Below are 23,149 nucleotides of genomic sequence, written 5' to 3'. Positions count from 1 at the left end.
GAAAAAATTGTGACACTTTCTACCTAATAGCTATTGATTTTAGCATAGAAAAAGATGATGTGAAGGGAAAAAAATTGGCGAAACTATACCATTGGTCCCTAAAGTTCACCCTGTGAGCGCAATTAGTCCCTCAAGTTTCAAGAGAGCGCTATTAGTCCCTCAAATTTTAAAAATGAGTGGTACCAGTCCTTTGGTTAACTTCAGTTAGAAGTATTGTTTACGTGGTTAACGGAATACTGAGTTGTCATTTTTTTTAATGATATGGAATTTTTAATAGAAAATTACAAAATTATTTACAACTGATACATCTTTTACCGTTTATTACAAGTGCTTTTACAAACTGATGAATGGCATATGAGTCATTATTTTTTTTAATTTGCTAAAAATATCTTAGACTCTCCAATATCTTCCTGTGACCCAAGCACTTCATCTTCATTTCCTGCCATTCTCCCAACCATGGTGGCTGTAATTGCCGCTCTTCCTTTGCGGTAGTGACTCCTCCAAATGGCCTTTGTTGCCACCGCAGTAGCCAACACAAGTTCTGTCCTTCGCCATTCTCCATGAATGTCCATCGACTGCTTATCTCCTAAAGATCTTTATGTTTCTTTGTTTAGATTTGTTTCCAAAGGATTCATAAATAGCATGAAAAAATGTTTAAATTTGTTTCATTATAAATCTTCAAATGTTTGAAGTATTATATTCAAGTTTTATTTTCCTTAAAAAAAATTTGAAAAAAAATTGGTCCTTTTTCTTTCTCTGCCATGAACCAATGGTAGTCGCTGTGGGAATCTTTGTTGCCTATCACTTTTGTTGTTCTCAAAATATTTGTTGATTTCTTGCTCCTGACACTAGACTACTCTCGTTAACAAGAGAGGATTTACGGCCAATCAATTTAGATTAGAAAGAGAGTTACGTAAAAGACTTTATATCCTCAAAGGCGGTTCTCTTCAACTCATATCTAGATTTTTGTTAAGAGAGTTTCCAGTAAATTATTGTTGGCTTTGAGGTGGTCCGGCCACTTGATTAGAAAACTGGAAAACGGTGAAGCGAAGAAAGGGAAAAAAGGGGAGGAGAGAGTGAGGGGCTAAAGCCAATCTTTTTTTTTTTTTTTTTGGCATAAGAATAAATAAAATCCAATTAAAGATAACATGGCAACTTTATAATTAAATAGCTGATATAGTATAGGACACTTAATTTGCCACGTCAGTTTATAAGTGCCTGCAGTAAAATTATAAATGTCACGTCATTTTCCGTTAGCCATATAAGCATTATTTTTAACAGAAGTTAGCCGAAGGACTAGTATCACTCATTTTTTAAACTTTAGGGACCAATAGTGCTCACTTTAAACTTAAGGGACCAAATGCGCTCACAGGGTAAACTTCAGAGACCATTAGTGTAGTTTCGCAAAAAAAATTGATTACTTTTTGTATCTATCCAAAAAGTGGATAAAGAATTAGAGGAAAATGTTGTATATATATATCTATAAATTTGCTAAAGTAATACAGAGAAGAAAAGTTGATAAAAAATTATAGGTGGTATTTCTATGTGAAAATAAAATATATAAAAAATTGTGACACTTCAACATTAAAACAAAAAAAAACAAAAACAAAAAAAGGGAAAAATTATAACATGCACTTCAATGTTACTGATTTTAGGATTGGAACAATAATTAAGTTTTCATATTTATCTCAAAATTGGAGTTTAAGTTGAACTCGTTAGAAAGAGAGAGAGAGAGAGTTTCACTCCTTGCTAAGTTTGGATTAAACAAAAATAATTTTGTTTAAAAAAAATGATGAGTTTGAGTTTAAGTTTGACTTGTTAGAGAAATAGAGTTCCATTTCTTGTTAAGTTTGGACTAAAAAAAATAATTTTCTTTAAATAAAATGATAATATTATTTAAATATTGTGCTGACATGAAAAATTGTGAGAGTTTTAGAGACTTCAGTTTTATATATATTATGGTTAGCTGATCTTGATAAAGACTCTTGTCGTCTGATAAGAAATTTGAGATTTATGTCTCATCTATTCCAAAAACTTGTTAGTGTGAAGTTTGGATAGCACTGAAAGCGCGTTTCAGCTGTTTTTGGCTTTTTTTGGGTCCCACGGTACTATTCATGGGACCACCAAACTCAGCAAAATGCGCATACCCATGCATTTTTGGGTCCATAGTACTATTCACACCTTTAAAAATTATTTTGCTATAGTATTTTCAGCAATAAGTTTTCAGTTTTCAATAAATAAATGGTATCCAGATAGACCCTTAGTGTATACAACTGATAAAAAGAACAATCATTATAAATTGAAATTTTATTGTATTTATAAAAAATAAAAATATGAAAATTTTTGGAGCCGTAAATGCACTTTTAGTCCCTACATTTTGCATCTTTTCCATTTTGGTCCCTACATTTTCATTTCACCACTTTTAGTCCCTAAATCAATTAACACGTTCCATTTTGGTCCTTACCTTTCTTATTTAATAGAAATTGCTGATGTAGCAAATAAAGTCCACTATTGACACATTAAATGCTGACGTGATCAATAAGATAATATTAAAAAATTATTTAGTATTTAAAATATGCCACTTCAACATTTTGATTTAAAATTTTAAAAACAAAAAAATTTTAATTTTGCAATTCTAATTTAAATTAAAAAAAAATTAAAAAAAATTAAAAAAAAAAACGAAGAACCTTTTTTTCTTTTCAGTTTTAAAGATTAAGAAAAAAAACTTGTAATAACTATCTCAATTTTTCTTAAATTTTCTTGTCAACCAAACACAACATCATCAATAAACACAAAACTCAAACTCATTTTCATATTCCTATCTCTCTCTCTGGTCATACACTCAATCTCCGTTCTCTCCCTCTTTGCTTTCTCTCATTTCTTTTTCTCTTTAAGTTCAAGTTGTAGTTTTTGGGATATGGCTTTGATCTGGGTTTAGAGAAAGAGAGGCTGAGATGTGGTGGTTTGGATTTGGGTAGAGAGAGAGGGGTGAGGTCAGCGGTGGTTTGGATTTGGGTTTAAAGAGAGAAGGGCTAAGATCGGCGGTGATTTGAAGCAGATCAGCGGTGAACCCAGTGCTTTCGCTCTTCCCAGCAATGTCTTCGGACCTTATGGTGGCAGTGGCAGATCGAACCTTGTGGTGGAAGATCGACCATGGTGAGCAACCCCTCGTTCATTTAGGCTATGCTTACTATTCTGTTGTTGTTGGATTTGTAGCAAAATTCTGGGAATATTTTGTTGAGGTTTTGGGTTTGATTTTTTGGGTTATTTGATGAGTTTACTGAGATATTTTTGGAGATTCGTTTAGGATTTTTTTTTTCCTGGTTTTTTCAATGGGTTTTTTTGTGGCTTTTCTATAGATTTTACATGAGTATTTTTGGCTGGAAATTTAGGGCCTGTTTGGATTACCCTGTTTGAGTCATATGACTCAGTTCTCATCACTCAAACTGAGAATAGCGTGGGACCCACTGAAAATATTGTGTTTGGCTTGATTTCATCTCCCTGTTTTCATCGCTCAAACTCAGTTTGAGTTGAGCTACAGTGCTGAAAACTGGAAACACCAAATTGATGTTTTCAGTTTCTGAGTTACATAACTCAGTGGCAAAATTGTAATATTCTTGACCTTGTGGAGCCCATAGTTGCTGTATTGTCATGTCAGCTCAGACCAGTATATATATTACTGTTGCAAAGAAGACCATTTCTCTTGCTCAGTTCCCTGAAAATATTTCAGCCAAAATTTTCGCCCCTTTCTCACTTCCATCTCACATTTCATTACTCCATCAAATCGAAGCACGAAGTGAGTTCTCCAAAAAAAAAAAAAAAAAAAAAAGAAGCATGAAATGGGTTTGAACTGAAGTGGGTTTGATAGAAGCACGAAGTGGGTTCTCCAAAAAAAGAAAAAGAAGCACGAAGTGGGTTTGAAGTTTCTGCACTTGGGTCTGAACTAAAGTGGGTTTGAAGAACTTACATATGTCTGTTGCAGCAGACCATTTGAACGCAGGTGAACACAGTGATGTGGGCTGTGTTGATGTGGGAGGCGAGAGGCAAAACACGGTGAACCCACCAACCCAACACCGATCCACACACACCGAAACACCAACCCAACGCCGATCCACAACAAATCGCCGTGACCCTGCCCCAAAAACCCAATCTCAAACCCGATCTCCACCGTGAAACCCAGCCAACACCTAAATACAGATTGAAGAGGGGAGAGACAGAGAAAGCTGAGAAAGAAAAAGAGAAAAGTGAAAAAATTTGATAGACAAAAAAAATTGATAGAAAAGAGGGAGAGTTAGAGAAATGAAAGGTGAGAGGAAGAGTGGAAGATATTTTTTTTGTTAATAAGCCGCGAGTAGCAACAGTGTTGCATTGGGTAGTGTCAGTGGTGGGGTCCATAGGTTTGGGGAAAAGTGGTAGAGATATATAACTGAGAGCTCAACCCAAACATGTGTTTTGTAATTTTTGAGTGAAATTGAGTTTGAAAATTGAGTTATGAATTTTGGGTTTGAGTTATGGGAATTGAAAACTGAGAACTGAGAATTGAGTCAACTCTAAACCAAACGGGTCCTTAAATGTTTTTCTTTGGAGAGGTAGAGACATGAGAAGGGAAATCTTGAGGACCGAGAATTTTTTTTTTTCCTTTTTTCAATGGAGTTGTTGGGGATGTTTTTGCTGGTGTTTGGTTGGATGTTTTTGCTAGTAATTTGTGTTTGGTTTGATGTTTTTGTTGGTAATGTGTGTTTGGTTCTAAGTATAAGAAAATGCAAGAAAAGTTTATGTTAGTATCATGTTCTTGTCAGTAAATTTTTTTTTCTGGGTTTGTGTTATTGTGATTGAATTTTCTGGGTTTGTGTTCTTTCTTGTTCATGTTTAAGATGAAACTAGATTTGAATTCATGTGTATTTTGGGTTCTAATTTTTTTTTTTTCATTTTTCATTTTGTTAAAATTGATAAATTAATTTTCAAAAATCAAAGGTTGATGTGGATGCTAATGTGTCTTTTTTTAATTATTATTTTATGCTAACGTGACATTTTTTAATATTATTTAATTGACCACGTCAGCGTTAAATGTGCCAACAATACACTCCGTCTGCCACATAGGATATTTCCATTAGTAAGATGACGGTAATGACTAAAATAGAACGCATTTTTCATTTTAGGGACTAAAAATTGTAAAATAAAAAAATAGGGACCAAAATAAAAATAGAGTCAAAATGTAAGGACTAGAAGTAAATTTATGCCAAATTTTAGATTTAGGGGGTGTTTGGTAGAGTAGTTTGAGAATTGTTGTTTGGAGTTTTTTGAAATACGTGTGGATGAAAAAGTGTGTGAAAAAATGTGTAATGTTATTTAAAATGTGAAAATGTGAGTTTAAACTCACTTACCAAACAGGCTCCTAGTGTCTTGAAATTCTATTGTATTTATAAAAAATTTAAAAAATAGAAAAATTTGGGTCCAATATCCAATTATAATAAATCCATCACAAAATAAACACGTGCTTACTTTTGAGCACATATTATCATCCCAAATTCCCAATATATCAATGTATCTGAATCCAGACAGACTAGTAAATAAAAACCCTTGATAGGCTTTGAAAGACGAGAAATTGCACATCATTTGTTGACGTAACATAATGCGTAATTTAACAAGCCACAACTCATAATGATCGCAACTTCACAAGCCACAACTCATAATGAGCACTCACAGTAGTGATGCTAAATAGCTATATTGCTATTTTTTAGCACCACTGATCATAAAAGAAGAGCACAGCAATGGAGCTATAAGCAAAATTTTTTGCTTCTCAGCTACAGTGCACAAGATAAATGTGCACTGTAGCTCAAAGGTAAAAAAAAAAAAAATTATTTTATTTTGTGTTCACACTATGATTAGAATTTTTTTTTTCTTTCTCCTCCTTTCCCATTTCTACCCGTTGCTCCTCTCCTCCTTCGCCATTTTTTTTCTTCTTTCTCTTTCTACCTCCACTCACCGCCGACCCAAGCCCCTGCCCAGCGCCAATCGCCTCAGACCCACGCCGCCATCCGCCTCAGAACCACGCCGCCGATCGCCTCCGGCCTCGTGGATCGAAGTGGCTTCCCTCACCTCTACTCCGCCGCTGGGTCGTGGTTATGCTCTGGTGTGCGTTGGTATCGAGGTTGAGATCGGTGTGCATTGGCGGTGGTTGTGTCGTGTTTTGTGGTATCGGGTTTGCGTTGGAATCGAGTTGAGATCGGGTTTGCTCCAGTGGGCATTGGTTGTGCCGTGTTTTGTGGTATCAGGTTGAGATCAGGTTTGCTCCGGTGCGCGTTGGTATCGGGTTTGTTTTGTGCTGCTGTGTTGGCGGTGGTTGTGCCGTGTTTTGTGGTGCTGTGTGTGTGTGTGTTTTTTTTTTTTTTTTCCTACTGTGGACTGGTGGTGGTGATTGTGGCTATGGTTGTGGCTGTGGCTAATGGTAGAGTGGTTGTGGTTGGTGCTGTGGATGTTTTTTTGGGTAGTGGAATATATTATTTTATTGTAGTAGTTATATTATTTTATTGTAATATTTATATTATTTTATTGTGTTGAAAGCTAAAATAGATCCACTGCTGTAGCATGTGTGTAGGTAAAATAGATAAAATAACTTTTGGTGGAGCTAAAAAGCTAAATTTTTAGCTCTACTACTGTGGATGCTCTCATAATGATGGCCTTCAAGTATCATAGCTAACCACGCAAAGAGGCTTTAATTTTCATGTAAAGTCAAAATTGTACGGTCATTTATTTGTTTAGAATCAAGTGTACGGTCATATATCCTTCTCTTTTATTCAATAAAAAATATCTCTATTTTTTTTTTCCAAAGTCAAAACCCTTATATTTTGAGATTTATTTAAATTCAGGACAGTTTGGTAACTTTATTCTAGTAATATTATTTATATTTTTTGAAAATACGTATAGATGAAAAAGTGTATAGAAATACGTATAATGTTATTTAAAAACTGAAAACATGTGTTTAAATACATGTACCAAACGAGCTCTCAATTTAGGAAAATAATTAGAAAGTTCTTATATTTATGGTGTTTTAAATTTATTACTTTGTGCAAATTATTTTATTTTTATGACTGTTTCGTGTGTGTGTGTGTGTTTGTGAGGCACAAAGATGCCCTGAGTGTGAGGTCCCAAGTTCGAGTCCGAATATGGACGCGCTTAGGGGTACCTCCCTTAACCAGGGTCAACCCAAGGCCTAGGCAACTTAGGCCTAGGTCTAAGGCCCCCACCATAAAAAATATTTACCCTTTACAAAAAAGGCCCCAATTCCATTGTAAAATGCCCAAAATTTTATAAAAAATATGAATTTCTTCAAATTGTTGCGCACTTTTTATTATTAATGTTGTTAGAGTTATCACAAATTTTACTATAGATTTACAAACTGACATATTACCAATCACAAAAAAGTATTTTAAATATTCATTAATTACATTATTGAAACTCATCAATCACTATTATTGTCACATTATATTATAAATATTTTGTAATACCTTTAACATTTTCCTTTTTTATTTCTAACAAGGCTTTAAAAATTCTCAAAAAAAAGAATGGGTAATTGTCCCACATTACTTAAGAAAGTGTGTTGTGTGTAGTATAACTTGCCCCACCCTCCCTTAAAAGTTACCATGTCTTTTGAGTGGAGTTGTGGTGTGTCTTTGTGTTAGAACCCTTTTCCATCTCCCTTGTGTGTGTGTGTGTGTTTGTTTCTCAAAAAAAAAAAAAAAAAAAAAAAACAAGGCTTTAAAAAAATTTTGTAAATGTGTTAGATCATCAATGATGATTAATCTCCCCTAATAGTTTGAAACTTTAAAATTTGTAAACTAATCTACTACAAAGCCACACATCAATTAATATCACAGATTATAAATTAGATTATAAATGTAATTAACTATGTATCGTTATATATCCAAAATAAATTAATTTTCTTTTAATTTTTTTTTCTTTTTGTTAAATTAATTTTTCAACTATGATATTCAGTTCTCTATATGAAATTAACCTTAGTTTAGCTAGTATTATTCATTAAATTATGTATTTAATACATCAAACTAACCTTAATTTGATTAATATTAAATAAGTTTTTTTACTTAATATTTATATATAAAAGGCCCCACATAAATCTTTCCCCTTAGACCCCAAATTAGGTTGGGCCAGCCTTGCCCTTAATAGCCCAAGATCGCTAGTGTCCCTCATGGAGTTGGGAAGATATGGTTCACCAGTGAGTAAGGTGTTACTATGATCATGCTTAAGTAGGATTGCCACGTTAGTCGCCCCCTAACCCATTTTTCGTTTAGCAAAAAAAAAAAAATCAAATTACGTATACTTACCGTTGTTCACTCCATTCAATTTGTTCCCTTAGATGCTGCAAGTTTTTTTTCCGTATTTAATTTTAATGGTTCCTATAGGGGCAGCATTTTGGTTCTTGAGCCCAAAAGGTAGAAGGATTCAGGCTCAAAGAGCCCAACATAATGAATTTTTAGAGAGTGGGCTGAAAACTAAGTTTCATTGAGTTGGACAACACCCATAATGAATTTAAAGATTGAAATAAAATAAAGGAAAACAGGTTTTATGTGAAGAAATCCTTCCTCAGCAAAGTCTGAGGAGAGTAGTCTAGAGTATATTCTTCTCAAACTTGATTACAACTTCAGTTCTTTGTGTTACAATGCTTTTTAGATTTTTCAGCCAAACCCTTTGTCCCTGGAGGATCTCTCATATTATATAGCCCCCTTTAGCTGATCTTGGCCCTCCATTTGTTGATTATGTAGGTCATTACTCGAGTGCTTGTCCCATCAGACACCCTCCCAAGTCTTCTGTGAGTTGCAGCAACCAAGATAGCACTGTTCAGGAGTCTTCTCCACTTAAATGCGACTAGGGTGTTTGGTGAGGTGCATTAAATGTGATGGCAGCTACCATCCCTCTAATCATGTCAGGGCTAACCCTCTCTCTAAAGCTCTTCCTCTACAGTATGGCCCCCTCCTATAATGTACCATTGACGTGGCCGTGGCCATGGCCTGCCTCTCCGGCTTTATCATCTAAGTGTATGGACTTCTCAAAACTGTATTGGCCTCCTTAACCTTATTGAATTTCTGTACCCCACAATAGCCCCTTAAAATTCCAGTTTTTCCCTTTTGTTCAAGGAGAAAAGGTGGGGTTTTGACCTTAAATGATTGGTCCCATATGCTTCTTTGTTTTTTCCACGTGAGAACGTCGCTTCGCGTGTCCTATGGTTGTTCTTGATGCTTCGGAGTCCGCAACACTTCATTAAATGCTCCACGTGACGCCTTATCTCCCACGTCCTATGGTGAGATGAAAATCCTACGGTTGATATTTTTCCTCAAAATTTGGGGCGGGGTAACTCCAGCCCAACTCTACCTCCAATATAAGGCACCTAGGGGATTCATTTCTCCCACTTTCCAAATCTTCAAACTTTCAAGACTTCCCAAATCTTCAAACTTTCAAGTCTTTTCAAACCTTCAAACTTTCAAGAGTTTAATGAAGCATGACTCTTGTGTTTATTCTCGTAAGTTCTTTCATTCTTAGATTCTTTTCTCCTCGGCCTTTTGTTTTCTACTTCTTCTTCACAAAAATTTCTTTCACTTCCCCTTAGTCTGCTTTAATAGGTAGGTTTGCTCATTTAGTGGATACCCCAGCAAGTATGGAGGGGTTTAGGGCCCTGTATCACATTCCCCTGGGGGTCTCCTTGCAGTATTGCTCTTTGGGTGAATGGCATACCCACAGAAAGGAAATGGAGGTCGCCATTCCCATGATCACCTTCATAGAAGGGGGAATGAGGCTTCCCATGGGTAGAATGACCAGGGACTACCTGATCGCCCATAGGATATGTCTCCACCAATGCGCGCCCAACCTGTTTAGGGTCCTAGGTAACGTAGACGCTCTTAACGGGCAAATGGGGTTGGGGCTCACCTAGCACAACGTTGTTTGGATGTACGAGTGCCATTTGCTTGCAGACTTGGGCTACTATCTTAAGTCTAGGTCTCTTGTCATTAGGCTCGTCTCGTGTCTCCCCAAATCTAACAAGGACATAAAAGATGACTTTCTATTCACCTCAGGTGAATGGCATGATGGTCTTCACTGCTCAACCCAAAAGGGAGCACCAGGTGGGGTACCCTAGGTTTAGGTCTTTTAACACGAGAATTAGTTTTGTAGTTCGCTTCTTTGTTTCCTTCTGACTGAAGGCTCGTTTTGCTAATTGTGGTTTTGCTTCTCGGCTTTTTTTGCAGATAAAAGATACGTGGCTCCCAACCTTAACTTTGTCAACATCCCCGATCTCAACAAGGTACTAAGATTCAAGGTATTTGTGAGCAAGGACAAACAACTGAGAGCTGTTCATCTGATCCTCGATTTCAAGCCTCTGTCTAACAAGTTTCATGACTTGGGTAATGCGATTAAAGTGGGTGATCCTCGACTGGCTCGAATTGACATCTTGGTGCCCAGATTCTTGGCCTGAGAAGACATTGTGCAAATTGAGCTACCCTCCCATCGTTCTCCCCGTGACGCAATAGCTTCGAGAGAAGAGACAGTTTCTTCGCGCCTGTCACTAGAGGCGGAGATAGACCAATTTTATCTCGAGGAAGGGAGAGAGGAGCAGGGAGAGCCCGTGATTCAGGTCTCGAACTCAAAAGATGCTTGACAGATCCTCAGGCGTTCGTGCTCCCAGATTCGTCGTTGCGCATATAGCCAACAGTTCAGAGGAAGAAGAAGAAGAAAAAGAGATGCCACTGGATAGGAAGAGGGGTCTACGCGAGCTCCTCGTGAACAGGGCCAAGGGGTTGGCGCCCAAGGATGCTTTAGGGCCTAAGCTTCCTTCTTCTTCTCCTCCTCCTCCTCCTCCTATAGTCAACCCCTTTGCTCCTGCCAACTTAAAGAAAAGGAAGAAGGACAAGGAAGTGGCTGAAGAGGGAGAGTTGATCCCTTATAATGAAGAGGTTCCTCCCAATCTTCAAAAGACAGCCAAAGGCAAAGGGAGGGCTTCCTCAATTAAGAGCAAGGAGGACTGGCTCGTGGCCGAGGTGCGCCTTTAAACCCTAGCGTGGGACCCCCGACTAGAGCTAGACAGTGCAGCTATACCTCGGAACTCCACCATCAAGGAGTTCCAAAGAGGAAAAGCGCACTACCTTGTGAAAGCCCGAGAGCAGCCCTTCCTGTTACTGAAGGACATGGCTACGTTGAAGACTATAAGGCAGGAAGACCTCTTTCTATCCTTGAAGGACTTGGCCTTGGTAAGTTTCTCGACACGCCTTACTGACACCATGCTAGGTTACCCTTTTTCTTATTTGATAACATATTCCTCTGTCGTTTCTGCGCAGGCCATCCAAGAGGTATTCATGGCTGAGGAATAGGTGAAATATGCCTGGAATGAGGCCAAGGTTGAGGCCAACCTTCGTACCGAGACCAACAAGGCCTTGGGCACAGCCGAGCAGAAGATCTAGGAGCTCACTATGAGGGTGACTGCTGAAGAGAGGGAAAGGAGGAGCACTGAGGTTGGCCTCAAGAACACTCAGGATCAAACTGAGGAGCAATGCAAGAAACTCCATTATGTTGAGATAAAGCTGGCCACAACCAAGCAGCAGGTCATAGACTTGAAAGTAGAGCTGGCAAAGGCCAAGGAGGCTACTCAGGTGGCTAAGGAAGCTATGGAGGCTTTGAAGCAGAAATCCTATAACCTTGAGGTGCAAGAGACTAAGGCCCGTCTGATAAAGGAGTTGGCCGAGGTCTGCAAGGAATACTGCCAGGAGGTGTGGACAGAGGCCCTCAACCTGGCTGGAGTTCCTGCTGCTTCGAAGTGGAGGAAGGCTATAAATATCTATTATCCCCAAGACCTCCACAAAGCTCCAGCAGCACTTCTAGGCCCTATAGCAGATGCTGTCCCTGCGGCAACTACACATAAGTAGCTCTTTACCACCCAAGCCTCTCTTCCTCCTCCTGAGACATCCAAAGGGCCTGGCAAGGCTAGTGACCAAGGCCAGGGGATGGAAATGGCCAAGGGCAAGGGGGCTGGCCAGGGTGGTTCTCGGCCACAGGACAAGAGCAAAGGTAAGGAAGCCAAGCCCCTGCCAGAGACCAAAGGCCCAGAGGCTACTCCCAAGGCCAAGAATGCTACTCCCAAGGCAAAGGAAGCTAATCCCAAGGCTAAGGAAGCTAATCCCAAGGCTACTAACCTTCTTGTCTCCCAACCAAGCAGCAAAGAAGACCATCTTCCAGCCAAGGCTTAACCTAGGACCTTTCTCTTTTCTTACTTTTTTTTTTTACGTAACTTTCTTTTGTTGTGGCAGTTTGCCATGTTTAAGATGTACCTCCCCTCTTGATCAATGAAAAGATATTGACTTTTGTTTTATGGCAAGTGAACTTTTGTTTTTCTCCTTTTTACAATATTTATCTCTAATTGGTTGTGGTAGTTGTTCTGCCTTTTGCTGAGAGGTTAGATTAATGAAGCTTATAAGGGTGAAAACCCATATCTTGACAAAAAGCTAACAATAATGAATCGTTGTTGAATCAAGTAAATTGAGCCCACATAGATAGTGAGAAAAATAACTAAGTGTTGGTGCCAGAATTTGTATAATAGAACGCTTAGCAGAGAAAGGTGTGTCTGAGGTCTCTCATTTTAAGAGTACCTTATGAATGTACCTTCAGGATCCTTTAACCAAAACCAGGGTGAGTCCTCGTGTTCCCGTGATGATGAATATGTCGAGGTCCCATCCTTGGTGAAATTGCAAGGTGTTAATTTACCCAAGGCATGGGTTCGAGGGACAAGCATGGCCAAGATTCTGTTTAACCCTTAAAGAATTTAATTGAGGAGTTAATTTACCCAGGCATGGTCGAGATTATGTTTAACATCTACATAAGTAATCAAGAATATTAATTTACCCAATGTATGTGGTCCGAGGAACCAAGCATGGCCAATGTTCTGTTTAATATTCACGCAAGTAACCAGGAATATTAATTTACCCAAGCTATATGATTTAGGGAACCAGGCATGACCAAAGTTCTGTTTAATATTCACACAAGTAATCAGGAATATTAATTTACTCAAGGTATGTGGTCCGAGGAACCAGGCATAACCAAAGTTCTGTTTAATATTCACGCAAGTGTGTGTGGTTCGAGGAACGAGGCATAAACAAGGTTCTGTTTAATATTCACGCAAGTAATCGGGAATATTAATTTACCCAAGGTATGTGGTTTGAGGAACCAGGCATGACAAAGATTCTGTTTAATATTCATGCAAGTAATCAGGAATGTTAATTTATCTAATGTATGTGGTCCGATGAACTAGGCATAACCAAGGTTCTGTTTAATATTCACACAAGTAATCAGGAATATTGATTTAATCAAGGTATGTGGTCCAAGGAACTAGGCATGACTAAGGTTCTGTTTAATATTCACGCAAGTAATCAAGAATATTAATTTACCCAAGGTATGTGGTTCGAGGAATCAAGCATGACTAAGATTCTATTTAATATTCACACAAGTAATCAGCACAACATAGTGTCACAAATAAAAACATGGCAGAGCTGCCTTTCATTAATAATAGTACCTTTACAGATTATTTACATTTCAAGGTCGCGGTACAACATTTTCGTCTAGATCTTTTAGGAAGTACACACTTATACCAGCTACCGAGGTGATATAGTATGGCTCTTCCCAATTGGGCCCTAACTTTCCCCATGTTGGGTTTTTTGTAGTTCCCAGAACCTTTCTTAAAACCAAGTCCCCAAGGGCTAATGGTCTTAACTTCACACTTGAATCATACCCCTGTTTGAGTTTCTGCTGATACTATGCTAATTGAACCATGGCATTTTCTCTCCGTTCTTCAACTAGGCCCAGGCCTTTTTAGGTTGTCATTGTTGTCCGGAGCGATTAAGCTTGTCTTCATCGTTGGAAATCCAGTCTCCAAAAGAATCACAGCCTCGGCCCCATAAGTCATTGAAAAGGAGGTTTCCTCTGTGGACCTACGAGGGATAGTCCAATATGTCCAAAGAACATGTGACAGCTCTTCCACTTATTTACCCTTTAAATTGTCCAACCTCTTCTTAAGTCCATTTACTATGACTTTATTGACAGCCTCGGCTTGTCCGTTCCCTTGTGGATAGGTCGGAGTCAAGTATCTATTCTTGATACCCAATTCACAACAATACCTTCTGAAAGCTTTGCTATCAAATTAAAACCCATTTTCCGAGACGAGAGTATGAGGAATCCCAAATCGAGTGACAATATTTTTTCATACAAATCTCTTAGCGTCCACATCTCTAATATTTGATAAGGGCTCGGCTTCAACCCACTTGGTGAAGTAATCAATGTCAACCAACAGCCATCTCCTATTTCTTGCTGCTTTAAGGAAGGGCCCCACAATGTCCAAGCCTCATTGAGCAAAAGGCCAGGGGCTAGACAAAAGGTTGAGGACACCCCCTGGCTGATGAATATTTGGGGCATATCTCTGACATTGGTCACACTTTTTCACGGATCCTTGTGCTTCCTTTTGCATATTTGGCCACCAATACCCTTGGGTAAGGGCCCTGTGAGACAGTGACCTGCCCCTTGTATGACTTCCACAAATCCCTTCGTGCAGCTCTTCTAAGAGTGAGTCCACTACTTCAGGATGAATACATAGCAAATATGGTCCAGAAAAAGAGCGCTTGTATAACTTTTGATTCTCGGACAACCAGAACTGAAGAGCTTTTCTTCGTACTTTATAAGCCTCCCCCTTCTCCTCAGGTAAGATGTCATCCTTAAGAAATAGCACAATAGGATCCATCCAAATAGAGTCCACCCTAATTTGGTGAATAAGGACCCTTTCCTCTCTCATCTCAGTAGGCTTGCATAGATCTTCAATCAGGATAACCCGAGGTAAACTCTGCGCCGAAGAGGTTGTAAGAGTGGCAAGAGAGTCAGCATGCGTGTTTCTGCTCCTTGGGATTTGATGTAAGGAGAAAGATTCAAACCCTGATTGCAAGTTCCTAACTTGATTCAAATAGTCCTGCATTCTCACATCTCTAGCTTCCAATTCTCCCTTTATGTGACCTACAACCAACCTCAAATCTGAAAATATATCCATTGTTCTTCCTCCCATTTTCTGAACCATAGCCATTCCCACCAATAAAGCCTCGTACTTAGCCTCATTGTTCGTGGCCGAGAAGCCCAGCCTTAAGGATTTCTTAATGATGATCCTTTCAAGAGATACTACAACTAACCCCACTTTTGATCCCCTTTAATTTGCTGCGCTATCAACATACACCTTCCAAGATAGAGGTTCCTACAAGGAGATCATCCCAATTGATTTTCCATCCATATTCAGCCTTTTACCATTTTCTTCTAAAAAAGGCTCAGCAAACTCAGCCACCAAATCTGCAAGGCCTAACCCTTTATAGAAGTGCTAGGCATATACTTAATATCGAAAGCTCTTAGGATCGGTCCCTATTTTGCAATCCTCCCTGTGTAATCAACTTTCTAAAGCAATGATTGAAGGGGGAGTTGGGTTAGAACCACAACAGTGTAAGCCTGGAAGTAATGTGAGAGCTTCCGTGTAGCATGTACTATTGCTAAGATGGCCTTCTCCAATGGTAAATAATGAACCTTTGCCTCATGTAATGATTTGCTCACATAATAAACTAGTCTCTACACCCCATCATCAACCCGTATTAGTACCAGACTCGCCGCATGTGAGGCTACAACAATGTAAGCAAATAGAACCTCCCCCTCCTCGAGCTTGGACATAATAAGTGGCGGAGAAAGATATTCCTTCAATTGCTAGAAGGCCAAGAAACATTTCTCTATCCATTCAAATCCCTTCCACTTATGCAATAATTGAAAGAAGGACCTACACTTGTCTGCTGAACAAGAAATGAATCAATTCAAAGTGGCAGTCATTCCTGTCAACTTCTGGCTCTTTGGGATTCTGAGGAGGCTGCAGGTCATTAATTGCTCTAATCTGATTAGGGTTAACTTCAATTCCGCGATGGGTAACCATATAATCCAAAAACTTGCCAAAGCCTACGCCAAAAGAACACTTAGCAGTATTAAGGCGTAATTTGTGTTTCCTCAATATCTCGAAAATATTCCCGAGGTCATCTATATGCTCGGACTCTACTTTACTCATTACCACCATATCATCTATATACACCTCAATATTTTTGCCCAACTGAGGCTCAAACATCCTAATAATCATCCTCTAATAGGTAGACCTTGCATTTTTTAATCCAAAAGGCATTACTTTGTAGTGATAATTCCTAGTGGGGGTAAGAAAAGAAATCTTTTCCTAATCGTCCAAAGCTAACGGTATCTAATGATAGCCCTAAAAGGTGTCCAAAAATCTCATCCGAGAGTGGCCTATAGTTGCATCCACTAATTGGTCTATCTGAGGTAAAGGGAAAGGGTCTTTTGAGCAAGCTTTATTTAAATTTGAAAAATCTACGCATACTCGCCACTTCCCAGTTTTCTTTTTCACCACCATTGTGTTGGCCAACCATTCAGGGTAAAACACCTCCTTTATGGCCCTAGCCCGTTTAAGTTTTAGCACCTCCTCCTTGACAGCGTCAGAATGTTCCCCAGATAAGCGTCGAGGTGGTTGCTTCTTGGGAATGGCAGATGGATTGACGTTTAAACAATGGCAAATGAAATTTGGATTCGCCCTAAGGGCTTTATAGGCGCTCCACGAAAATACATCAATATTTTTTCTAAGAAAATCTATTTGCTCTTCTTTCTCCCGATGAGGCAACTGAACTCCGACCTAAAAGAACTTCTACTCATCATTGCCAATAAAAACTTTTTCTTGTTACTCACACTTTGCCCCTTCTGCCACTACGTCCGTGGGCAACACTGGCACCTTTGATTGTTATAAATCCTACCCAACAGAGGCCGATGACTCACCTTTAATCTGATGTCTAATCGGGGCCACCATGCACTGCCTGGCCATAGATTGGCTTCCCACCAGCTCCTCAACCCGATCCCCAAACGAATATTTTACCTTCAGGTGCAAGGTGGAAGATACGACTCCCTAGTGTGAAGCCAAGGTCTTGCTACAATAGCAGTATAAAAGGAGTAGGCATCTATTACGATGAAGTTCACCTCCACGACCTCTGTCCCCGCCTGAATAGGTAGTTGGATTTGGCCTTTTGGAAAGACAATCTTCCTGTCAAACCCTATTAAAGGGGAATCATAGCAGGTTAGGTCCTCAAACCTCAGCTTCAGCCCCTTAAATAAGTCAGGATACATGATCTCTGCGTCACTTCCTTGATCTACCAATACTCTCTTCACGTTATACCCACCTATCCTGAGGGTGACCATTAGGGCATCATCATGTGGTTGCAAGGTTCCAACCTTATCCTTATCCGAGAAGCTCAAAGTCAGCCGAACTTCCATTCGACTCCTCTTCAGATCAAGGGATGAGCCTTCTACAGATGGCCAAGCTACAGACATCACCCTGGATGGTTGAGAACCAGTCCTTCCCGGAGCAACAAGAATGACACTGATTGTACCTAGAGGTGGTCTTGTAGAAGCATCTTTCTGAGCCCCCAACCTTGCTTGACCACCTTGTTCGTTGGGTTGATACAGGAATTGCCTCAACTTCCCCCCTTAACCAATTGCTCTAGATGACTCCACAAAGTCCTGTAATTCTCAATAATGTACCCTCATTCCTGGTGGTATTGGCAATAAAGCCTCTGGTTGCGCTTCGTGGGGTCTCCTCCTATCTTAGTTGGCCACTTAAAATATGACTCGTTCTTAATTTTTTTCTAAAACCCGATGCACGGGTTCTCGGAATACAGTACTAACCATCTAGGTGGCAGTCGAGCTAGGGTACCTGGCAAAATCTCTCCAAGGTCAACTGCTATTGTACCTATCCGACCTGAAATCCTTCTGCTCCTAGGGATCACCTTAGCCTTTCCCTTTCCTTGCGACTGATCCTCCTCGACCCGTTTGTACTCATCGATACGATTCATGAGCTGACGCACACTTCCAACAGGCTTCCTTGTTAGAGATTTTCTCAAATCATGCTCGGTGGGTAGGCCAACCTTAAAAGTCCTTATAGCCACGTCGTCGAAATTCCCATCAATCTCATTGAACATCTCCCAATACCTGTCAGAATATGTTTTTAGGGTCTTCCCCTCCCGCATGGTCATGGACAACAAGGAGTCCAAAGGCCGAGGAACCTTGTTGCAAGTAACAAAATGAGCCCTAAACGCCCGAGTAAGCTCCTTAAAAGAGTTGATAGAGTCATCCCTCAGGCCGTCAAACCACCTCATCGCCACAGGCCCTAAACTGGATGGAAACACCTTGCACATCAAGGCCTCATTCTTAGAGTGTACAGCCATTCTCTAGTTAAAGTGGCTCATATGCACCATAAGGTCTGTTTTACCATTGTACATGATGAACGTTGGCTGAGTAAACCGGCGAGGAAGCTTTCCTCTTTCAATTCTTCATGTAAAAGGTGACTTGGAAATTTGGTTCAATGCCCTACTCAGAGCATCATTTCCTAGGCCTTTGCGAGACAAGCTCTTATTCTTGCGCTCATAATGGTGATCCTCATCACACAAAAAAGACTTGCTAGGGGGAGTCCTTGACCTGAGCCTGTAACTGCCATCTCTATCATCATCAAAAGATGGGTCAGAATTTGATGGAGTCCTCTGTCGCTCGCGACGTAGCCTCCTGCGAAGACGGTCAATCTCCAACTGCATGCTTCTAGTATTCTCCTCATGAGAGATGTAACTCCCGCCTCAAGACTAGCTCTTACTAGTATGCGTGGTGTGCACACTAACCTCGCAGTCTCTTCTTCGTTCAAGATTGAGAAATTGGTCCCGACATTGAGAACGAACAGACTCCTCCCAGTTGGACCCCAAACCTACCATAGCTAGACATTGATCTCACTAAAACTCAAGTTTCCCCACAAATGATGCCAATTGTAAGGGCATCATTTTGGTTCCTGAGCCCAAAAGGTAGAAGGATTCAAGCCCAAAGAGCCCAACACAATGAATTCTTAGAGAGTGGGCTGAAAGCTAGGTTTCAGTGAGTTGGACAACGCCCATAATGAATTTAAGATTGAAATAAAACAAATGAAAACAAGTTTTATGCGAAGAAATCCTTCCTTGGCAAAGTCCGAGGAGAGTAGTCTAGAGTATATTCTTCTCAAACTTAATTACAACTTCAGTTCTTTGTGTTACAGTGCTTTTTAGATTTTTCAACCGAACCCCTTTGTCCCTAGAGGATCTCTCACATTATATAGCCCCCTTTGGTTGATCTTGGCCCTCCATTTATTGATTATGCAAATCATTACTCGAGTGCTTGTCCCATCAAACGCCTTCTCAAGTCTTCTGTGAGTTGTGGCAACCAAGACAACACTGTTCAAGGGTCTTCTCCACATAAATGTGGCCAGGGTGTTTGGTGAGGTGCATTAAATGTGATGGCAACTACCATCCCTCTAATCACGTCACAGCTAACCCCTCTCTGAAAATCTTCCTCTACAGTGTGGCTCCCTCCTGTAATGTGCCATTGACATGGCCATGGCCACCTCTCCAGCCTTACCATCTGAGTGTATGGACCTCTTGGAATTGTATTGACCTCCTCGGCCTTGGGTATGACACGTGGCATGATTATCTTATTGAATTTCTGTACCCCGCAGTTCCAATATCAAATAACAGAACCATTAAAAAGTGTGTTCAATTTGTACCGTGTCTAATTATATGAAAAAATTTAGATCAATCTGTAAGGACCATTATTATGAAAATTCTTGTTCTTTTTATTTTCTTTTTTTAAGATAAACATGGTCATTTTGTTTTCAATTTATTATATTTGCACGTTGTGCTCGTGCATATTACATGAACTTTCCTAGTTATAAGCCTCAGAGAGATCACGGGTACATCAATGGCATAAACTTGGTAGATAAAAAGCCCGTGATATTCCTCCTTTAGAAGCCAAATTAGAGAAACTGTGGGATATAAATATAGCCCATTTGCCCAATTTTGTGGGAATGACAAGCTGATATCTTTAATTTTCTTCCACTCTTTTGTGAACATATTGTGAGAGAAATTAACCAATGTCAATTGAAGCTCTAGCAATGGCGGGTGCTGATTATGTAGAATGTGGCATCAACCTTGAAGCCTTAGAGAGAAGTGGGTGGGAACAGACACCACCACATTTGCTGGCTGATGAGCAAAGTTTCAATATTGGAAATGAGGAAAAGGGTGCTGAAATATTAATTGTTAAGATGTGCAGTGGGCAACAAAAGAAGAAGCAAGCATGCACCAAAGGGCTAAAGCCTTTGTCACAAACTTCATTTAAAAATGAGAGATTTAATGTGTTGAAAGTGTGATTTTTTTTTCAGTGGAATTGTAAAAAATTTACTCAAGTGAATGTGATATTAGTAGTTCTTGTGCTTTTTGTGGAGCAGATATTATACAAATCATTTTAAACAGTTGGAACTAGGTGGATTGAGAGAAATATAGCAAGATTTGGCATAAATGGTTTAATGAAGCTTTATTCTCGTTCTGTTTAGGCTTTGTGTACATGTACTTCACTATAAATCAGGTTTGCTTGAGAAAAGAGATTCCAGTTATTATTAGCTTGACCTTTGATGGACATCACCAAGATCGCCTACAGGCTGCAGCTGACAAATCTCAATCACAATTCCATTAGTATTTTATGTTGACAGAAGGAAAACTCTCTCTTATAAATCTCTAGCAAGCTATGTGCCATGTCCTTAAGTTACCTAAAACTAGTCAATAACTCACGTAATGCACCAAAAAGTTTAACATAGTATTAAATTTCCTTTCACTTATTTTTTTTTATCTAACACATAAATTTTTTTTCGGGATAGATTTAAAAGGAATTCTCTTTTTTTATACTTATAGAACATATAAGATAGAATTGATATTATGGTAGTTATTAATAGGCATTTATTATGATTGATCTGTATATGAAAGTATTGATTCTACCATTTAAAGAAAGAGTAATGATGTATAAAATTGAGATTTGAGAAACCTCATAAATTTTGGTGGCAAAATATCATGAAGTCTAACAAAACTTAAAGTCAAACATCTTCGGTTTGAAAAAACTCTCTAGTTTGTTTCTTCCTAGTGTGAATCATATTTATCATTGCCATGCAATTTTGCTGAAAAAGTATGGAAGTGTATTTTGTAATATAGAGAAGTATATCACCTACTTTTTTTTCTTTTCTTTTTTTAAGAAGAATATCACCTACTTAATTTTTTTTTTGAGTAAACAGTAATACTTATTAGAATACATATAAAAATAATAATATTAGTGTTTTAAACTGGATTTATAATACATTATATAATCAAAGTACAACTATAAAAGTGCCTAAACTATAAAAGTGTCTAACATTTATAGTTGTAGACTGGGGTTATCACCTACTTAATTGGTTGTGCAGTCCCTGCAATGTACAAGAGGAGAAACAATAAAAATAAAAATGTCAATAAAAAATGCAAAGTATACAATTTAAAGCCAACTCAACAAATACAGCTCGTATTAAAACCAAATACATCTCACTCTCACTTTGCCTCCATAACCAACTAACTCTCCCACAACTATCATATTCAGTCACCAGTAATTAGCAACAATGGCTTCTCAATCTCCATCATTGCCCAGTCGCCCCCACACCTCTACCAGATTTGACACCAATGGCCACAATCTCCACCACAAAACAATGTGTTCATATCTTTCATGTACACATCACCATTAAACCCTAGCTAATTTTTCACTTTTTAACCTGTTTTATGCTTTTTCCAAAGGTTTATTTGAAATTGCAATTTTTTTAATTACTTTTTAAACCTTAGAGTTTTTGGTATGTTTCATTTAAAACATAAACTTTCAACCTGTTTCATTTAACCCTCAAAGTTTCTAACAATCTTTCATTTAAATCTTCTAACATCACATGACTAACTAGTTCAAATGAAATTTATTTCAAACTTTGAGGTTTAAATGAAACTTAACCAAAATTTAGGTATCAAACGTATATTATTACCTAAAAATTATAAGCATCACAGATATTATTGTTTTCTTCATGCTTAATTCTAATAGTCCAAATTTCAGTTGAGTGAATAATATTGTATAAATCTTAATTATTGCTTGATTATTCAAATTACTTACACAAGTGTTATGAGATTGTCCACAAATATTAAAAATAATATATATATATATATATACATATATATATTACTTTGTTAAATGGCATATTTAACCTTCCACCTTTAACATTTGTTTTGAAATTGTTCTTATTATTATAATTTAAATATACAAAAATGTCTTTACCATCATTTAATATATGAAAAATGCTAACATCACAAATAAAATTTATAAAATTTATAAAATTAAAGTCACTTTGATGAGGTGAAACTTATGACGAGACATAAATTTCGTCTACCATATTAAGATTTTACATCCCTTAAATGCCGATAAGAGAAGATTTTTTGCGATAATTTCAAAAGCATAGGCGTTAAAAGTAAAAAAATCTTTAAGTACAAGTACAATTTTTTTTTTTTAAATCAAAAGTTGAGGATTAAATATGTAATTTAGCCATATTTGATATTACTATATATGTTCAAATTTGGGATGCAATGCAAGACATAAATATCTCGTGTCATGTTGATTGTTGAAGGACTATATATGGAAGCTTCTACTCACATGTCCTTTAACGTAAAGAGCATGGAATCTAAGATGCTGAAGAGAGCTTTTATATTATGTTATGCTTAATGACATATGCAATGACACAATGTCCCCTCTTACCTATATATAATTATATATATAAATCACGGGTTTAAGTTATAAGTACATATAATTAAAAAAAATTAAAAAACTTGTACATGTAATTCCCGTGCATATTCTTCTTTTCCCACTGTATACTAAGAAGTAAGAATAGGAGACAAAGAATTCACTTATAAATTTCCCCACTAGTTTTTTTGAGCTAATCACTAATCAGTAGTGAGTTCTCTTTTATAAACAAACTCTAGCAGATACATAAATATTAGAGAAAAAGAAATGTCTATCGAAGCTCTGGCAATGGCAGGCATCGACTACACAGAATGTAGCATCAAGCTTGAAGAGTTGGAAAAGGATGGCCCAGAACAGCCACCACAATATCTGCTAGATATGCAAAATTGTGGCAATGAAG

At 38.3% G+C, this 23,149-nt stretch overlaps 1 protein-coding gene across 1 annotated transcript; it reads left to right on the top strand.

Moving 5' to 3' along the window:
* The first annotated feature begins 2,868 nt into the window (after window positions 1-2,868).
* On the top strand, window positions 2,869-20,371 carry LOC115994142. Its single transcript, XM_031118189.1, has 2 exons — window positions 2,869-3,156; window positions 20,070-20,371. Exons 1-2 carry the CDS (start codon window positions 3,096-3,098, stop codon window positions 20,330-20,332), a joined length of 324 nt encoding a protein of 107 aa, XP_030974049.1. The 5' UTR covers window positions 2,869-3,095; the 3' UTR covers window positions 20,333-20,371.
* Window positions 20,372-23,149: the final 2,778 nt, after the last annotated feature.

The sequence above is a fragment of the Quercus lobata genome, chromosome 6, assembly GCF_001633185.2.
Source record: "Quercus lobata isolate SW786 chromosome 6, ValleyOak3.0 Primary Assembly, whole genome shotgun sequence".
Classification (NCBI taxonomy): Eukaryota; Viridiplantae; Streptophyta; class Magnoliopsida; order Fagales; family Fagaceae; genus Quercus; species Quercus lobata.
Note: the sequence above shows the minus strand (reverse complement) of the source record. Positions and strands in the feature narration are given on the sequence as shown.